General features: G+C 33.4%; 1 protein-coding gene across 1 annotated transcript in view; it reads right to left on the bottom strand.

The window, feature by feature from the left end:
• Positions 1–760: 760 nt before the first annotated feature.
• LOC143575942 (uncharacterized) overlaps positions 761–20,628 on the bottom strand; it is a 36,260-nt gene continuing 16,392 nt past the window's right edge. The window contains exons 2-9 of the mRNA XM_077060173.1: positions 10,219–10,270; positions 9,937–10,010; positions 9,140–9,241; positions 8,882–9,010; positions 8,740–8,791; positions 8,007–8,080; positions 7,674–7,767; positions 761–1,141 (exon numbers count right to left, since the gene is read on the bottom strand). Of these exons, the coding sequence (XP_076916288.1) occupies positions 761–1,141; positions 7,674–7,767; positions 8,007–8,080; positions 8,740–8,791; positions 8,882–9,010; positions 9,140–9,241; positions 9,937–10,010; positions 10,219–10,270 (958 nt within the window). The remainder of the gene's footprint in view (positions 1,142–7,673; positions 7,768–8,006; positions 8,081–8,739; positions 8,792–8,881; positions 9,011–9,139; positions 9,242–9,936; positions 10,011–10,218; positions 10,271–20,628) is intronic.

The following is a 20,628-nucleotide window of genomic DNA, read 5'->3' as shown; positions in this document are numbered from 1 at the left end:
AAACATCGGCATCGATTCAGCAACCGATCAACTTTTTTCTTCGCCGTTCGCCTCAAGGTTTCAACCATCGCCAACAACCAATAGTTTTTGGTCTATCGTTTGAGTGGTGTTTTTCTTCAATGGAGCATGTGGAGTCGGATTTGCATAATCATTTAGATGACGATTATATGAATTATGTTTGTATTTGTTGTATTGAGAATGTGTTCTTTTTCAAAGTCGCGATTGAAGATATCTTTTCAAAACATGAAAACACGTGAGGAAAATTATAATATGCAATATCTTTATATTTAATGACTTGTATTTTATTGAATGTTAACGATATATTTTTGTTATGATGGTGATATTGTATTTTATTTATTTAACCGAATGATCAACCCAACCCGACCCAACCCATTCGAGCGCGAAAACTTTTACACCGGAAAAAAATAATCAAATTTCAAAAATTCTAAACCCATAAAAAAGAGTTTCTAGCTCCATCACTAGGCCCGGTATTTCTCAGCTCCCATTCGGTCCCCTCTAAAGATAGATTTTTAGTAGCAGGCGGCCGGCTAGTCTATTTTTCACGTGGGCTAATATTCAATATTATTTATAGCTGACCTACAACCTGCTCATGTATTAATTTTTATATATTACACCTTTTATAATTTGTATTAACTATTTAAAATACTTATGGGTGTTCTTGTTTGACTATCGTGAGACCATGATTATTTTTTTTATTTTTTTTTCACTAATAACTTTAATAATAAGAAAAAGGATCCAGTTACAACAGAGAGGCAGGTAAGCAGGCAACAAGCTGTGTCGCCACCCCCTTTTGAATGACAAACCCGATCGTACTGAAAACATAGTTATTGTTCTTCGGCGTCGCTGAGTTACTATGCACGACCCGTTGAACTCTTTTTAAAAACGAAGCAGCATCGGGGGCGAGAGACCCAAATGTATCAAAAGCAAAAGTGATGAAGGCATGTTGATTCTCAGCACACGCCTTATCGTGCTTAGTAATTTTTCTTGCTTCTGCCTTTAGCACCGCTTGCCTAGCAACAAACCCGATGTCCCTAAGCCCGACGAGAGGAGACACTCCAGTAAGATCCACACAAGCATGCTTCCCCCCACCCATTTTAACAGTGGATTGTGTTCTTGAAGACTGGAACAAAACTTAGTTCTTAAGTGTGAAAGCTCATAATTGTGACATTCGTCATTTTTTAAACCAAAAAATTTGACCCATTTTAAATTTTCGATAGCTTCTAGATCTTCATTTATTAATAAAATGATGAATTGTTTTTTTGTATTTATGTTCGTGATGTTGTTTATGTTTACAATGTTATTTTTATTATTTAGAATTTTTCCCAAAAGAGTGTTGGTGGGGAAAATAATTTCCAAAATAGTGCTCATGAAATAATATTTACCATAGTGGTGTTATTGAAAAATTTTTAGTTTCTCTCTCTAAAATTTATTGGATAAACCTAAGAACGGACCAATACATGTTTTTTACTTTTATTTTAAAATAATATTGTTAATTAATCTCTAAAGTATAAATTGGATGTGGCTCAATGGTAGAGCATTCACTTTACAAGTGAGAGACAGGTGGTTCAAACCTCACTATCACCAATTTATATGGGAGATATAAGGGATGACCCTGGCTTGTCAGGATTCGAGTCTTGATCTCCTCACCCGGTTTTACCGGCTCTTCGTTTTCGTGCCATTTGGCGGGTGTGGGGGTCAGGTTTTATCCGGTGAATCCCTCAATAGGTGGACCACTAGGGGCTCCGTCCGTCCGGACTAGTGGCCGGCTCGGGCTACCTTTAGCCAATGAGGGCGCGTACGGAGTACCCGGCGTTACTAAGTTGGTCGTTGAAAAAAAAAATTAATCTCCAAAAGTAAATAATTTTCTTTTACAATTGTATATTTTCTTTAATATTTTCAATTGACAGTTCCCTCTTTAAATAAATTCTAAAATGGGATGCAAATATAATAATAGTCAGTATCTCTATCTTATTTTATACACTCTAATATAAATAGAAATTAAATTTTATGATTTTAACACTTCTGTTATGTAGTTATTAAGACTAAATCTATCATTTACACTTATCTTTTTTCTTTAGTTTCGATCTATGGATGAGTAGTACTAGGTATCGGTATTGAACCGGTATCAAATTGGGTGCCACTAGTACAGATTTGGTACCAATCTTTTTTGAGGTTTCAGGATCGGTAAAGTACCGGTATGATACGACTCGGTATGGTACCGGTAATTTACATATTTTGATCAACACTTCATGTATATTATCTTAATCTATTAAAATTAAAGAATGCATTATTAAAGTAAAACTAATTTAAATTATGTATTATGAAGTTAATCGGTACGATTTAGTACACCTAAAACTTAAAAGATTTATCTTACACTTTCAAAACGCACAAAACTAAAATTAATTTTTGTTGACGTATACCCAAGAATAATATTACTTTTTAGAACACTCAAAAACAAATTTGACAAAGTTTTAATAAAATTTCGTTTTTAGTGTATCACATTTAACATAAATCAATTTAGAGTAACCAGCTTAGTGTAGACGATCACTTTTTTTTTCAATACAAAAGCGAGTTTAATAAAAAAAAATGTTGACCATCAATTTTGTATACCATTTTAGTATTTATTTAAAGAGGCGATTATATTAATTAGAAGGAGGAGAGGAAGAAAATGTATAATTGTTAAAAAGACATGTCTTGGTCTATCTTAAGGTTATCCAATAAGTTTTGGAGAGAGAAATTAAAAAAGTTTTCAATAACACCATAGTAAATTATTCTATGAACACTAATTTGGTAATTATTTTCCTCACCAACACCTTTTTGAGAAAAACCTCTTATTATTTATTTATGATGGTACAAATTTAATTTTAAGTATTATATCATTTTTTTAATCATCTGAGTCAAAGGCATTTAATGAGTTATAAAAACATTTAATTTGTCAAAATCAATGATTTTAAACCTTATGACTAGCCTCTTGACTAGCCATCAAATTAACTCACTTTGACCTTGTTATTAATGATTTTGAGCATATATTAAGCTCACTCATTCTCTACAGGTTCTTTGCACAACTAATTTATACTCAAAATTATTCAAGCTTGTCAATTTCTCTCAAGTTTTGAGTTTGACTTTCAAAAGACAACTTCTCAAGAAGTATTATTTTCTTATTCTTTTGTGATACAATCCCCGAGTAATGTTTATTTCTTGTCATTACGCATAACGATTGTTTCCATGATAACAACCCAAACGACATTCATGGAGATATATCATCCTTTGTAATCGGCTCGCTTATGTTCGGTTTATGAATTTTAAGTTTAAAACTCATCTTTTATTTTTACAAACTAATAATCAAGACAAACATTTTTTTTTACATATTTCTTCATCTTTTTCAAATTATGTTACTCACAAACCCGACTCAATAACCGTGTTCATGTCCGACCAAATAATGAACCACTCATTAAACTAGTTTTCTTAAATTGTTCGGTTGAAACAAACCGGGCTCATCTAAATTAATTAATATTTATTATGACCCATTTATTTTTCTAAGACTAAAATAGATTAATTTAACAAATCAAATAACCAAAGCCTTTTTCTAATAAACCCAAATATATATATATATATATATATATATATATATATATATTTTCTTTATAAATTGTTTTGTCATAAACCGAACGCCCTCGCCAAGTTACTTTCTTTTCGCAAATTCTTTTTAAGCCTATTTATTTATTTAGGGTTGTTCATTGAACCGAACTTTGTCAGTTCACTTGCTTAAAGGCATTTTTCGCTCTCGACTCGCTTACTTAACACGAGAGTTTTTCATAACCCCTTTTTAACGCTTTTAATATTTTTGGGGTGTAGCATAACACAAATTTTTATTTCGTTAGTTACGCGTTTGTTTACAAAACGATTCACAAGTATCGTACATATTAATATTATTCTTGCATATTGTTCATGATTATATGTGAACTTGCATGATTGCAATGTGTTTACTGTTTTTATGGTGGAATTACGCAAACGCATACACATAGTGAGAGGGTCCGATGGGACGTAGCCATCTAACGTTACGACTTCGGTTGTTTACTTAAGGTGGTTCTCATTTCCCCGACTTCTACGGCTTCGGCTAAATGAATGAGAGGACGACACTGTTTGATTTCATTTACATTATGTTTGAATATTTATTGCATAACGATCGTTGAATAACACATTTTATACATATTTATATACGCAAAAACTAATGAAAACTCACCAACATGTGTTGTCGACAATATATATTATTTTAAACGTGTTGCAGGTTGATATGATGAAGTGCCAGGACAAGAAAATTAGTTATACCTTATGATTATTTCAATGAATAATTATTGTTTTATTTAGATGTACTGTTGTTTGTCTCACTATCAAACTATTTGTATACTTGTGAAATTATGGAATAAATAAATATATTGTCACTATTAATAGTGTTACGAGCTTATGCGTGATATGTACGTTGCACCCGGGAGTATTCCGCTTAAAGCCGGGGTGTTACAAGAATGTATGTTTTTAATGATTTTAGTGTAATTAGGGATTAATTTGTTATTCAAGTTAATTGTAATATAGATCTAAATAAGTCAAGAGTGTGGTGCACGTTTATTTGATTTTATTATAACTGGTACTTATGGGCAACGCCCCTAAGCAATGAGGGTTACAAAGTATAAAAAATTATTATTTAAATAAATAAGAAAGAAAATGTAACGTCCTTTAAATGTAATTGTAGAACTAAAGATAAATAAGCTACTTGAAATGCTCTTTACTTTTAAGAGATTAAGATAGAAGTTAAAACTCTATGAACATATTATTGAATGGTAGAGTTTGTGAAGAGAAATTTTGCAAGTTATTAAACAATTTTCTTATTCACAATATCTTTTATTTTATTTGTTTTTTAAATATGCAAAAGTTGGTGAAGATCAATGAAATGACTATTCACTATCGGGTATGTATTCGAAAAAAGTAATTTATATACAATAATTAAATGATTATACTTCATATCATGATATTTATACAAGAGAAAATTCTAAGAATGTTTATTTCAAGAAGAGTATCTTGACTATTATCTCCCATTTGCGAAGAATTCAAATATTCACCCAAATCTATTTGCAATGACTAGTTTTCACTCATAATCTACTCATGACTACTTGTTTTTCAAATCTACTCGTGATTATTGACCCCCCCCCCCCTTTTCAAAAAAAATCTACTCATGACTAGTAGCTTCCCCTCCAATCTACTCGTCCATACTAGTTTTACATCAAAAAAAAAAAAAGAAACGGCTCACCCATAACATTTTGCATATATTTAAAAATAAATATATAGGTCTTTATTTTTTAAAAATCAGATTTATATTAAATAAACATATATACAAACTATAAAATTTTAATTTGCATTCAGATAAGTATGTTTAAAATTTTAAAAATATATGATGGTTTAAATAAAAGTATATACAAAAAAATTAGTTTTAAATAACAATATTTAAAAATATAAAAACTCGTCCCTATAATTTTGTAAAACTATATAATTATATTGAAAATATTTATATATAAATATTAACAATTTTTTTTGAATAAAAAGTTATATATATATATATATATATCGGTGAAGGCTCATGTACATTTTAATATTAACATGAGAACATAAGAAATAATACTAATATATAAAAAAATGAGAACGTAAGAAAAAATACCAACTATAATACCAATCTACATAAACAATGATTTCTAATAAAAAAGAAAAAAAACCTATAATTACAACAAAGGAATAAAAACAAGAACAGAATAATAACAGCAAATACTTATAATAGCAAAAGAAAAAAAATCTAATAATAACAACAAAATATAAATAAACACAAGTTTCGTCTCATAATCAAAAATTAGCAAATACGAACAAAAAATAACAATAAACACCTATAAACATAAACCTAATAATAACAACAAATTGGTTTCCACTATTTTCATGTTAAAATAAAATGTATTTGATCATGTTTCTATATCTTAAATATATATAAACGAAAGCTCCCTATTTTCTCTCAAGTCACCAGATTGTTTTATTTGCAAATGGTGATTTCTTATGCATTTGACCCAAATTCACATGTATGGGTCTCACCAAACCCAGATAGCCATTAAACGGGTTATAACATCTTATTATATTAAAAATTAATCTTACTAAATATTTGATATGAAAATCCTATAAAATAGGGATATACTAAAAATTAATATCCTATTTTTTTCTAAAAAAAAGATACTATTTATAATTATGAAACAGCTTTATAGTAAAAAAATAAGCGGGTCATGGGTCTCTTCAAACCTAGATAGCTTTTAAACGGGTTATAACATCTCAATTATTTGTAAAATTCTTTTATCATCAAACCCTATGTATATTATTAATTTTCTTACAATAAATAAAATTAAAATACAAATAATATATAAATATTAGAAACTTAAAATGTAAAACAAACCCCTTAATCAAACACTAATTTAATTTGTCAATGTGAATTTAGTTAGACGATTCTTTTTTCTTTCAAGTTTAACTTAAATGAAAAGTTTCACAAAATAATATCCATATTATAACAAATGAACATAAAAGAATAAATATAAAAATTAAGTAAATAATTCATTCAACTTTTCTGTAAAAAATGAACATAACCCAACATATTTAATAAAAACAAGTTCAAGCTGTATAATATTAACTTCTTATAATAAGTAAACTAAAATTCAAAACACTACATTCATAATATTAGAAACGAAAAATTTTAACCCCCGTAACACGGGGGGGATAAAAACTAGTGTGTGTGTGTGTGTGTATAAGAATGGGGAAGGAAATTTTAAAAACTTGATAAGTTGTAATAACTTTATGAACTCAATATGAACCGCGTGATCTATTAAATGAATATTGAATATGTGGCAGGGATTAAATCTGATTAAAAAATTAATTATGAGAGAATAAATATATGTGATCATTACACTAGTGTAAACATTAGTTAAACCTATGTAAAAGTCGATTCGCTGAGTGAAAAAATTCTATAATTTTTTACGTACATGTAACATACATATTACACAAATGTAAAAAGAATTCCAAAAAAGTTTATTACGTTGAGTTATTTTGAGTTCTTAAAACTAAAAGAAGTTCTCAAAATAAATCAACTCATATAAGAATATTCTTATGTAATACAAAAACATATTTTTAAACTTGTCTCTATAATTAATTATAATAATATAATACTAGTCCCTACCGGTTTTGCATCACGTGTTAGTTGTTTATTAGTTATGAAACTACTCATTTGACTTTAAGAATCTAAGTGTGACGTGTAAATTTTGATGGACACTTGGGGAACTCTTTGCAAATGGGGACAATGAATCATATGGACATTCTCATAATTTTCTCTATCTATAACGGGGTGTTGAAAGTTGTATTTTCTAATGACCTATATAATATAATAGAATCTAGTTTTTTTTTTGTTTATGTCGAACACCACTCACAAAGTTTTAACCCTCACACTACTCCCAAACTTTTAACCCTCACACTATGGGTGAGAGGAGGTCTTTACAACTATTAGGACATCCCCTTTGGAGGCAATAGAATCAAGTTATACACCATTTAAATTACTTGTCAGATTGGGTTCGTTGAAGTACTTGCCTGTTGCTACTCTTGACTATTATTAGGGAGGCGGGATGCTGAGGAGATAGATAAAACAATTCCCGCACTATGTATGCACATATGGTAACACTGTGACAAAGTTTCGAAAACAGATGAGTTAATGAGTTTGTTTATTGAGATATAAGCACATGAGTTGAAATGTGGATAAAATCAAAGTTATAGTAGATGAAGAAGTTGAATACACCTACTTTAGTCTTTTAATACAATTGAAAGACATCTTATGCATAATCAAACCTAGCTATTAATCATTTTGATGAATTATTTTATCAACTAAAGGAGATAAAGTTCATGGTGAGTTTTTCCCTTACCCTCTAAAACATATAAGTAAGGCTATCCAAAAGAAAGCACTCGCCCAACTTGATTCCTTGTATGCTACCCACACCTGTGAAAGCAATATGTACAAGATATATCTATAAATACATAATAACAAGATTCTTCAAAGTTTGCAAATAGCTCCTATCTTTTAGAGCATCCATAAAAGCTCCTCTAAAATATTGTACCAGAAATCTCTAAAACAATTCCCGCACTAGGAAAGATTTGGTCCTAAACAGTCACAAATTTTGCAATAGTCCAATTTTGGTCGCAAGCACTAGCGAAAAAGGTTAAAAGTAATTTTATCAAAGTAAATTTGTGTTTGTGATTATATCTTTATGCATTTATAACTATTATTTATTTTTAGTCGCAAAACAGTCACAACGAAATTGCCAAAAAGTGGTTGCAACCCCATCGCAAAAAGAGTCGGACGCAACATGGTCACAAAGATGGCGACTGCTATTAAGGTGGCCACAAATATCTAGCTCACAAAAAAGGATTTCGGACGGAGGTTTTTTTTACCGTCACTTGGTTGCAGATTAGTGGAAAAACATGATTTGCGACCATAAAAGCGACGCAAATACCCAGTTTGGTTTTCAAATTGGTCATTTGAAAAAGAGCCCGGTTTCTTTTTCAGATTATATTTGTCAATGTAACTGTATTGTATTAACATATGTGTAATGTGTAGTGGTGAGTTCTGATAGACTTTGACGAGTGAAAAAGACATACCGACAAAATCACAACGTGGATATACATGTCAATTGCATTTGTCGCCAAGCACCTGTTAACATTAATTTGTACTCTATTAAGGTTAAGTTTCTGTTAAACGAGATACTAATTAATTTCATGTGAAAAAAGGTAGAATAATTACGATGTGAAGTATTTGTAGGATGGCGATAAGTCGATAATAATCGTGTAAATCAGAACTCCTAGCACCAAACAACCTAATACCGAAAAGATGATCCTTGCAGCAACAACTGAAGGTCCTTTGCTAACCTCCCTAAGGCAAATATATGAATCCAAATAGATGTAAATATCTTAGTACATGTAACAATCATAAGATCAATCAAAAATTAACATCTAAAACAAATAAGATTACATGCCAAAACATATTTCTGTTAATAATTACCTTTTTTGACGTCTTGCTAACAAAAAGTATAATGGGTCATTCAAGTATTCTTCAGGTGACAACTTGTAGAATTGCAAAAGGATGTATCCAATGCTAATAATGCTGTAAAAAAAAGAAAAAAGAAAAAAGAAAAAAAGTCCATTTTAATTTGACTATACCCACTCTGATAAGGATCTAGGTGAAAAATGACGAATACAAAAAGTCTTGTTAAAGGGCAACTTGTGTGATGGTTGATATGTGGCCGCTTATGGCTGAATTTACGAGTGAAATGAAGCTAGTGCTTTAAGCCTCAAATTTAAGGCTTCTAATTTTCAAAACAAAATTAATAATTATACACCTTTAATTTGGAATTTGGATTAGCATATGTGATTTGGCGGCGCTTAAACTGAATTAGGATTGGAAAGGTGTGAGGAACATATTCGAGTACCGTGAACACATTAAATATCCTATCACCCCTCTATGTAAAGATGAGGTAAAAATTATTTTACCTTTTCAAGCAGGCGGGTCAATTATTTATTAAAATATGCATGCCGTATTACTTGCATTACTTCTGTACGTGTGTCATAAAAAATCAAGACATCTAGATTTATTTAAAGTGAAAGCAAGATAACATTTTTACAATAAAACCCCGTTTTTAGACATCGCTTTAGGCCCTCAAAGAGACTGAGCCGGCTGTGGGCCCGTGCATACAAGGACAAAGCTGTTGAGTTACATAACAAATGTGCTATGGAAAACTTATGGTCATGTGGGGAACCTGTTAAAACATTTCACTATGAAGAAAACAGAAAGAAGATCACCTTCCCATAAAAGACATTGTAACCATCACAACAGAAGCTCTAATCCAACTTGATTCCTTGTATGCAACCCATGCCTAAAGAATATCGATATATATAGCATATGAGTCCATAGCTGAACCAGAAAGTTACGAATATAGCATCAGTAAGACATGAACTACAATAGATATTTTAAACATGCCCAATGATAAAAGCTTTTAAAAGTAAGGTTTTGCATTAGTGGAAATAAACATGGTTAAACGAAACAGATATAATTAAAAGACAACGAAGCAAGAACAATCATACCCCTATAACAACAACATATGTTGCAAAATCTGCCGTTACTTGTATCGACCACCTGTAACAAATTTGAGAATATATATATTCAACACAATCTATTAAGTTGTTTCATCTTAATGACACACAAAATTACATCAGTTATAATTATGTTAACTAAATCTGCAAACTCTACATCGCATTTAAATCATACACGGGTGGGTTATTGTACCATGTAAGATTAAATATATAATTATATATATTAAACTAGTTTTTATCCCCCCGTATTACAAGGGTTGTTTTATATTATTTGTTTCTAATATTTATTTATTTTTTGAATTTTAATTTTATTTATTATATGTAAGTTAAGAATATACTTATAGTTTGATAATAAAAGGTTTCACAAATAAATTTCGGGGCATCATTAACCCCTGAAAACTAAATTTCGGGTATTGAACTCATGTGATTTTTATTATGCTGATATGAGCCACTGGTTGCGCTTATTCAACCCCTGTATATAAGTTGACCGTTAGTTGGCCGATAACTGACCGTTGGTTGACCGTTTAGTTCAAGGGCACTTTAGTAATTTGATAAATAGTAATAATAATAATAATAATAACACATATCATCATCATCATCATCTCACAACCTCATGTTCTGTCGCCACCGCCGCCGCCGTACACCGGAAAACTTCCCACCACCAAACCCAAACACGAACCTCATTCATTTCAAACAAAACATCATCCTCATCCAGATTTAAACCCCTAACCACATGGTTTTATAAAAAAAACCATAGATATAAGGTGTGTGAATGATTAGAAGTTACGACGACGGCTACACGAAGACGAGGACGGGGAGGTGGAGTGGAGCTACGGGGACGTGTGGCGACAGATTGGAGCGGTCGTGTGGCGACAGGAGCGGGGTGCGGCGACGGTCGGGGTGCGGGTAAAGTGGGGAAGAAGAAGGGTGTTGTAAATATAAGGTTCCGGCGAGCTCTAGGGTTCCGACGATTGAATAAAAAAAACCCATTTGGCGAATTTCTAAGGTTCCGGCTATTCTGGCGAGTTCTAGGGTTTCAAGTCGGCCGAAGTCGGAGCTCAATGTCGGCAACGGGGAAGATGACAGTGGTGTGTGGTGGAGGGTTTGAGTAGTGGAGACGGTGGTGTGTGGTGGAGGGTTTGACTAGGATCTTTGTGATCTCCAGTTCGATTCTGAGGACGTCCGGGTTTTACCACTATTGGGCCTTCGGGTGGGTGGATTTTCCTCGGAACTGGAGATAACTTGGAGGCGCTTAAGGACTCTATGCGGCTAGGTTAGACCAGCTAGCGATGGCCTTTTGCCATAGGTCACCCCGTATGGTGTACCTAGACAATTCCGTTTATTGACCGTTAAAAAAATTACGTCTCCAAGTGACCAGTTGACCACCACCATGATGACTAGAGGTGGCAAATGGGTTGGGTTGGGTTGGGTTGGGTTGAACGAGTCATGGGTCAAAACGAGTATGAGTCAAAATGAGTGAGTAAAAATGAGTCAATTAAAAAAAAGGTTGTTTTGGTTTGGGTCAAAATAGGTTAGGGTCAAACCGGATTTCTTTTTCTTTTTTTTTGTGAACTAGAATAACGGCGGAAACATTTTAGTTTTTTTAGATTTTTCGTTTTTTACTTATATTTTAAGTTATGATTTTTTTAATTATTTTTTTTTGAATTTTTTTGAGGGGTTTTCTATTCAGATCAAAAACCCTCAAAAAAATATTCAAAATAATAATAAAAAAAAATTATATCTCAAAATAAAAATCATAAATTAAAAACACTAAAATGTTTCATACGTTGTCCTCGTTTCATAAAAAAATCTAGAATCGAAGCGAAACCGAAAGAATCGACGAAAATGAAACAAAGAAACAAAAAACCAAAACCGGACCACATCAATCGAAAATATCAATCAAAACGAAACTAAAAGAATTCAAACCGAACAAAAACAAAACTGAAAAAACGAACAAAAACGAGTCCGGAATCGACAGAAAGAAACAAAAGAAACCAAAACCCAACACGTCACGGGTGAAAACTCGTGTTAACTTGAAACCTGAACCGAACCCGTTCCGATCTGAAACCCGTTTCGTGCCGAAACCTGTCTTGTACGATAACCCGTTCCGATCCGAAACCTGTCACATTTCCTTAGGACACTAACCCACATCGACCCATTTCTTTGAACTTGTCGACCCATTTTGACCCGAAAATAAAATGATGGAATTTCAAGTGACTCATTTTGACCCATTTATTTAAAACCTTTTACCCAAACTAACTCATTTAACTTTTAAAACAACTCAAATTGACTCATTTGAAAGGGTTTTGGTCAAGATTATCACCCCTAATAATAACATCTCATTTAGAAAAAAGAAATAAAAGACTATGTTTTCCTTCAAACGGTCGTGGCTCGAGGGTGTGAGTTGACTTGTGTTGCAACCAAATTTCTTTGCCACATGTCTAGCAACTACTGGACTACAAACTGATTTGATATATTTATTTTGAACGGCATTAATTCAATATAGGATTTGATTTTTTTTAATATTATATATGTCTAGGAGTATTCTCGACAGCTCCTCTATAATTATGTAGGGGTCTGTAAACTCTTTTAGATGACCTTAAGTGGTTATAAGTTGAGTTAAGAGAAAATTTTAAAGAGATAAAGTAAATTTGGAGGAAACATGTATTTATTTTTAATATATTTGAAAGTGATTGTGAGTGGAGGAAACAGAACAGATAATGATAAAGACGTAAAAAGATATTATTTAATTATGTATGAGAGAGAAAATATAATGTTTTTTAGTGTAATTATAGAGCTATAGAAGATGTCAAAAGTGCTCTAACTTATATAATATCCTTTTATATTAATTAAAAATAAACTATAAAGTTAAAATAGGTGTTAATATTTTTGTTTCCTTTTTAATTTAAACTTTTAAAATTTAATATTTTTTAATTATAAAGTAAATTACCAACTCCTTTCTTTAAGATGGGCAAAAAGAAAAATTATTTCCTTCAAACCCATTCCTTTTTATTTCATTTTTTAATACAAACTTTCCTTCACATAGGGTCAGTCTCCTCTTCTATCTCTCTCTATTAGGCTGGGGTGAGCGGGGGACGCGACCGCCTACGTGGCTCGCGAACACCGCTACACCCCTCAGGTGGTTGGGGGCGCGGTGTTCCGCTGTGGCTGGGACCGCGGGAGGATATAGCCGTTGGAGACTTGGTTGACTGGTCAACCTATCCGTTGGCCAGTCAAATATATTTAATATTTTTACCTATAAATACAAATCCGCACTTTCTATAAAAACTCAAACCACACATTCTCTTTATCAAAACTTCTCTTTATCTCCATATTTATAAATGGCATCGTCGTCGTCGTCATCGTCTTCGTCTTCCTATTCTACCGAAGAAGACAAACTCATTTGTCAAGCGGTTCAAACGACGATAAGCTTTTTGAGAGATTAAAATCGCCCCCGAGCCTCATTGTTCCGGCAACGCGTATTCGTGATCGAAAGACCGCTAACGAAATTTTGATACGTCACTATTTTAGTCCAAATCCCACATATAGTGAGGATAGTTTTAGAACCCGTTTTCGAATGACTAGACGATTATTCATGCTTCTAGCAAATGACTTGCCAGGGCACTTTGAGTATTTTCAACAAAGGGATGACGCTAGAGGTAAGCCCGGATTCACGGCTACTCAAAAAATTACCGCCGCTCTTCGGCAACTAGCATATGGTGTTGGATCCGACATGTTGGACGAGTATCTACAAATGGCTAAAAAGACCGGACGCGACGCGCTTAACCACTTTTGTAGAGGTATATATTTTTACATAACTTATATCGCTATACAAGCGAAGATATATATTTTTTACGTTTGTTTATATATTTTTTAAATATTTACATAACTTATATAATTTTAATAATTATATTTAGGGGTCATATCGCTATACAAGCGGAGATACTTACGTAGACCAACAATGTATGATATCCAACGCATATACGAGGTGCACGGTGAAAACCATGGTTTCCCCGGGATGCTCGGTAGCCTTGATTGTATGCATGTTGGTTGGGCTATGTGTCTCACTGCTTGGCGAGGTCAATTCCATCGAGGCGATCACCCGGCCCTTCTATTGTACTTGAGGCGGTGGCGTCACGGGATCTTTGGTTTTGGCATGCGTTCTTTAGGGTTGTCGGGTCTAATAATGACCTCAATGTTATCGATCAGTCACCGGTAATCGATGACCTTATCGACGGGGTTGAACCCCCTCAAGCTTTTTTTGCAAATGGAGACCATTTCAAGTACGGTTACTACCTCGTTGATGGTATTTCCAACTAATGGGGATACTTGTTCAAGCTTACGCGTCTTCAGTTTCTGACAAACGAAAGTACTTCATGAAGAAACAAGAATCGGCAAGGAAAGATATTGAAAGGGCGTTTGGAGTCCTAAAGAAAAGATGGGCAATGTTGGCGAATCCAATAAGATTTTGGACAAGGGAGAAGATAACGGAAGTCGTCATCACGTGTATAATCCTACATAACATGATACTAGAAGACGATGGTCAAGCTATTTGTCAAAACTACCAAGGTGATATTCCAAGACAAGAATCGACGATCACCAATGAACAACGACTCGCTAACATAAATATCATCAAGAGCGGTGAGTTACACGGCAACGTTCGGCATGAGTTGGTCGAGCATTTGTGGGATAGAAGACCCGTTAATCTTGTATTAGACTAGTATCAACGTAGTGTTTTATATTATTATTAATGTAATGTTTTATATTATTATTTAATGTATTATTTAAAATAATTAAATAAATAAATAACTTGATCAAGCCCCTGATCACCTGGACCACTACACCGTCTGGGGCTTGGTTGAGGGGCTTGATCATGTGCCACATCAACACCTACGTGGCGCAAATATATTGGATCACCTGGGGCTCAACCAAGCCCCACTACCTTTAGCCTTAGTAACAAGTAATCGAAATGGAGGACTTCAGATTGTACCTGCATCATCAGCGGCGGTGTACCTAAGGTCATCCGTAGTGGGTGAGAAAAGAAAGGCGAATTGGGGCGCGAACACCGGCCCTCTAGGCGATTTTTTTTGGGGGGGAGGTATTTCTCGCGTGTGTTGTGAGTGTGTGTATATTATTATTATATATATGTGTGTGTGAGATATATATATATATATATATTTATATATATATATGGGGCTACAACACCATTACACCCTAAAAACAAAAACCCAGTCCTTGTTGACTGGACGCCCGCAAAACGGTCCATTTTATAGTCCCTGCACTACACATAACTTAACTACCTGCTAGGCAAACTCAACCCGAGTTAACACCCCTACTATTAGCATGCATACCCCCACCACACACACACACACACACAAGTTAACACCCCTACTATGCTTTGAGAGTTTGAGTAACACAAGATATGTAGCGGAGCTAATTAATTAGATGGATAAGAAGTGCTGATATATGTATCATTAATTAATACCAAGATAATATAAGATTTGGTATGTAAGCAATTACCTTGAATGCAAGTCAAAACAAGATAGGTAGTCGCCAAAAAGGAATAAGTACACAAAGGAAGCTATCATCACACAAAACAACACGATAAACAACGTCCTTACTAAGGTTCCCGTGGATGCCGCCATCGCCACCCTTATAAGTGCAGCCACTACTTACAAAAGTTTGGTTATAACTTATATATAAAGAGGATGATAAATATTAGGTTCAGTGGATGTGGGCTCATTCTCTTGTGGAAAATATGGCAGAGAAGGATTTGACTCAACAATTCCATAAAGTACAACAGAAGACACGAGTAAAAGACAACACAAATTTTTTCACTGTTGAAATATCAATTCGTAGTCTACTTTAACTTAAATTCAATTATACCTTTAATAGTTTAAATTCAATTATATATACCTTTCATGAAATATACTTATTTTTTTCTTTAGTTATTAAAAATGTTTACAAGCGATGATAGGCTGACAACATACAATTACATATTTTCATAAGCAAGTATAATCATGAATTTGTTGCGTCTGCTCCCCTTACGCTGTTGCTTAAAACGGACAATGGGATTAGACATATTGCCGCTGGGCCATTTGAAGGCGGTTGGTCTCTAAGGTGGCTATGAGGGGTGTCGGGAAGAAGATGGCTAAATACCTCGGTGACTTTCAATTTGGGGTAGGAGTCCCTAGTGGGGTAGAGGTCGTGCTCCATATCGAGAACATGTTTTTAAATCAGTTTCATTCGGATGGGTCATTGGCTATACTTACTGTTGATTTGTCTAATGTCTTCAACTTAGTCAAAAGGACGACCCTTCTACATGAGGTCCGGAGTCGATGTCCTTCCATTTCCCTTTGGATGGATTTTTTATATGGGCAGTCGGCTATGTTGTATTGGGGTGATACTTACATTAAATCCACCACTGTGGTTCAACAGGGGGGGCCCTATTGGGCCTCTTCTTTTTGCATTAGTTTTGCACCCACTTGTTCACCAAATCAGAGATCGGTGCAGGCTTCTCTTTCATGCTTGGTACTTGCATGATGGCACGATTATCGGGGACACTAGAGAGTTGGCCAAAGCATTAGATATTATCAGGTCTGAGGGGCCTCGTTTGGGTCTTGAATTAAACGTTAAGAAAACTGAGTTATTTTGGCCAACATTCAATGGGGTGAAGGTGCAGGAGGGGTTGTTCCCTCGGGATTGAAAGGCCGGTGCTTGGTGTAAAAATCCTTGGTGGTGCTGTAAGCCGGGATGCGGGGTTTATCAGCAGTTTGGCTATGAAAAGGGCATCTAGCTCTGTGGAACTAATGAGCTGTCTCCCAAGACTTTGGGATCCTCAATGCGAGCTTCTTTTGCTTCGCTCATGTATGAGAGTTGCCAAGCTTTTTTTCTGTTTGAGAACGTGCCAACCTATGTATGTGAGGGAAGCTGTTTCTATATTTGACAATGACATATGCTTTTGTGGCTTCGAGAGCACAATCATGGTGTTTGCAAGACCATATTCTTCGGGGTTGTGATATTTATGGGTTGGACCCTGATTATAGGTGTGCGATGGATTGTTTACGTACTTCAATTCCAGATTTTGATCTTAGCGGGTTCTCTGATAAGGACACTACCCCCCTAAAGCCCAACATGTTATGACGAGTGCCTTATTTAGTGGAATCGTCCAAAGTTTAGAAGTGAAGTTTGATCTATCCCCTCGCCAAAAGGCGGTGTTTGAATGCCTTCGGGCTCCTCGGGCCCAGGATTTTCTAATGGCCATCCCCATTGGAGGATTAGGCCAACGTATGTCGGCTTTGAAGTATCGGGCTATCCTTAAGTACCAACTAATGATCCTTATGTTCCCGACTGATGAGCCTTGCCCCTCGCAAGGTCTGTTTGGATTTTTTTGGTGACCATGCGATGTATTGCAAAGAATTGCCTGACTTTAAATACATATATGATTTGGTTAGGGATGTTCTGTGTGATGTTCTTAAACGGGCAGGGATTTCTGCTAAAAAGGAGGCCCCTGTTAACTTTCTCACGGATCCTCTTGAAGAGAGGTCTACTTTACGACCAGCTGATATTCTTGTGTTCGGGTGGGCATGAGGGAAACACGCCTGTGTGGATCTTACAGGAGTGTCTCCTCTTATTGAGCTCAGGGACCGTGGCTTGTTGTGGGTCAGGATGCGTTGAAGGCTGAATCGGGCAAAGTTGTTAAACACGAGAAAGCTTGTTTAGATAATCAACATGTCTTTCTACCATTTGCCTTTGATACATTTGGTTTTCTACCCTAGAGGCTGTGAATTTTTTGAGCAGAGTTCAGCGTGTCATACACTGAACCTTTTCAGCTCCTAGGTCCCAAAGCTTCGTTTTTAGCAGGATTGGCTTTGCTATTCAAAAGGCGTTGCGGCGCAGCTTGTTGTCCGTTTGCCTGCCACTTTATTGTAATCGTTTTATGATAAATTATATATAATTGTAATGAAAAAAATCATGAATTGATGCTTAACTTTAACATAAATACAAAATTTACAAGGACGGATTTAGTCTAAACAATCAAATTCAGCCTCCAACCGCGAACACATGTAGCTAAATTGGTTGGGTTTGAGTCGGCGCATATTTAACTAACTTGTTTATTTTAAAATTAGTTTAATAAGTCCGTTGTGTATTTTATGTCAACTTCCAAAGGTAAAAGTGAACATCCACTACTAAGTTTTTACGTTGTAGAAGTAATTATTTTTATACAAAATTTTTTCTGAACTTGTATTTATTTTATACCTATTTCTATAAATCGGATTAGAGCATTCACAACAACTCCTTCGTATATATATATATATATATATATATATATATATATATGAGTGTGTTCTTATTATTTTGTGGATTAGTTGTGTGTGAAGGAGAAATGAAAAATTACTATTAATGGGTATATTTGAAGAAACACTGTTTATTATATACTAGCTTTAGATCCCATGCGACACACGAGGTAGTCTCATGTCGGCCCAATAGTGCAAGAGACTAAAGCTCTAGCTTTAGCCCCCAAAATTTAAAGCCCCATTTTTTGAAATAAAGATTCATATATTTAATGCTCATATTATTATTATTAATTAATACGCATTCTTTTCAAATAAGTTGTTGGCATTGCAATGGTTTGTGTGCCTTTTTTCTCACGAAAACATAGGTTCGAATCCTACTGGTTTCTAGTAAATTGTCTTTCCTGGTTCTTTTATTTAATTTACTTCCAAAAATACCTTGTAATATATTCTTAATTTTCTAATTTCTAATAGTTCACATGCCTTTCTAGACAATATATAAAATGTTTTGTTCTCTGTATATTTTATTGATAAATAAATTATTCTTTAATAAAGCAGCAAAGAAGACAATATATACAATACATGAAGGTAATATTACTTTTATGAATTACTTGTTTCTATATATTTAGAAAAGAGACTTTATTTGTTAGTTTTTTTATTGTTTTTATTTAAAAATATCGTATTAATTTTTATTATATACATCACTGAGTTTGATTTTGAGAGACGAGACGAGAAACACCTATAGTTTCGAAGTCTATCGACCCTCGCAACTCACTATCGTTGGACATCTATGAGTCAAGGTTTTAAAAGTTTGTTTTTTTTTCTTATATCTTTCAATTTTAATTTCACGATTTAAGGTTTCGTTTCATTTCATTTGTTTCCGTTGTTGCTAAAGTTATGCTTGATTTTTGTCTGAATATGCTTGATTTTGCTTAGATGATTTTTGGCTTAATTTTTTCCTTAGTTGAATCCACTAAGTTCATTAGTTATGTGGAATTTGAGTTGGAGTAACTAATACAATGTCCCATATAAAAATCTTATTGGTTGATTTCATCAAATTTTGACGTGTTAGGTTCGTAAAGGAAAAAATATTATTATTATTTTTTTTTTGAAAAAGGTCCCATATATTATAATCCGTTTTAGGCCTCTAAAAATGTTGGGCCACCACTGGGTAGTCTAGCTATAATCTGTATAATAAACTTACAAATAAAACAATACATAATGTATATGAAAAAATGTATTACAATATACGTGTATCAATACTCTGTGTACATAAATTGATTTTATTTATATCATAAAATGTTTTTTTCAAAAGAAAAAGAATTTAATAAAATAGAAATAATAATGCACGTGCAAAACATAGTCGAGAACGCTCAATCTGCTGAAAATTTCAGTTTCAATATCATATATGTATTAAAAGACTTTTTGTTATGAACCAATTTCGAAGAATACTTCTTATAAAATAATAGCTTTGAGTTACATCATGAAAAAGATTTTGTTAAGTTTGAGGGGTTTCTCGCATTTTTATAATGACAACATAAAAAATAACACGTTAACTCGTTCAATTTTATAAATGTTTTGCTTCACTTGAGCGTAATTTTGTATGACATGTTTCACATACAATATTACTATTTAAGAAAAAGTCAATGCTGACATAAATGTTTCAATTTCATAAAAGTTAGAAATATTGATAAGCCTGGATGTGTCATGTCGAAAGTGTTCGTTATTTTTTTTAATATTAATAGTCGTGGGAAATATACTTAATTTGCTAAATCCCGAATTTTTTGATTATTTCCCAAAATTTTCTTGAAAATAATTTCGAAACCCAATCACATTTAAAATTCTGACTTTCATTTGTTTTACAAATTCAAGTCAAAACTTTGAATCCGTAACAAGTTTGACGAAAAATCTATTTGCATTTTCAAACTTTTAAAAATCTTCAAATTATCCATTTTTACCCATAACAATTTTTTTGCAAAATGTAGTTAATATGTACTAAACAACCTATTTATCAACTTTTGACTCGTAACAATGAAATTATCCTTATAATTTAACATTATATGTTAATGATAATATTTAAATTTATATTCTTTTCAATCTTTAACAA

This window comes from Bidens hawaiensis, unplaced genomic scaffold (assembly GCF_021521415.1).
Source record: "Bidens hawaiensis isolate Kalapana, Puna unplaced genomic scaffold, B.hawaiensis_p1.1 tig00027810_1, whole genome shotgun sequence".
Classification (NCBI taxonomy): domain Eukaryota; kingdom Viridiplantae; phylum Streptophyta; class Magnoliopsida; order Asterales; family Asteraceae; genus Bidens; species Bidens hawaiensis.
Note: the sequence above shows the minus strand (reverse complement) of the source record. Positions and strands in the feature narration are given on the sequence as shown.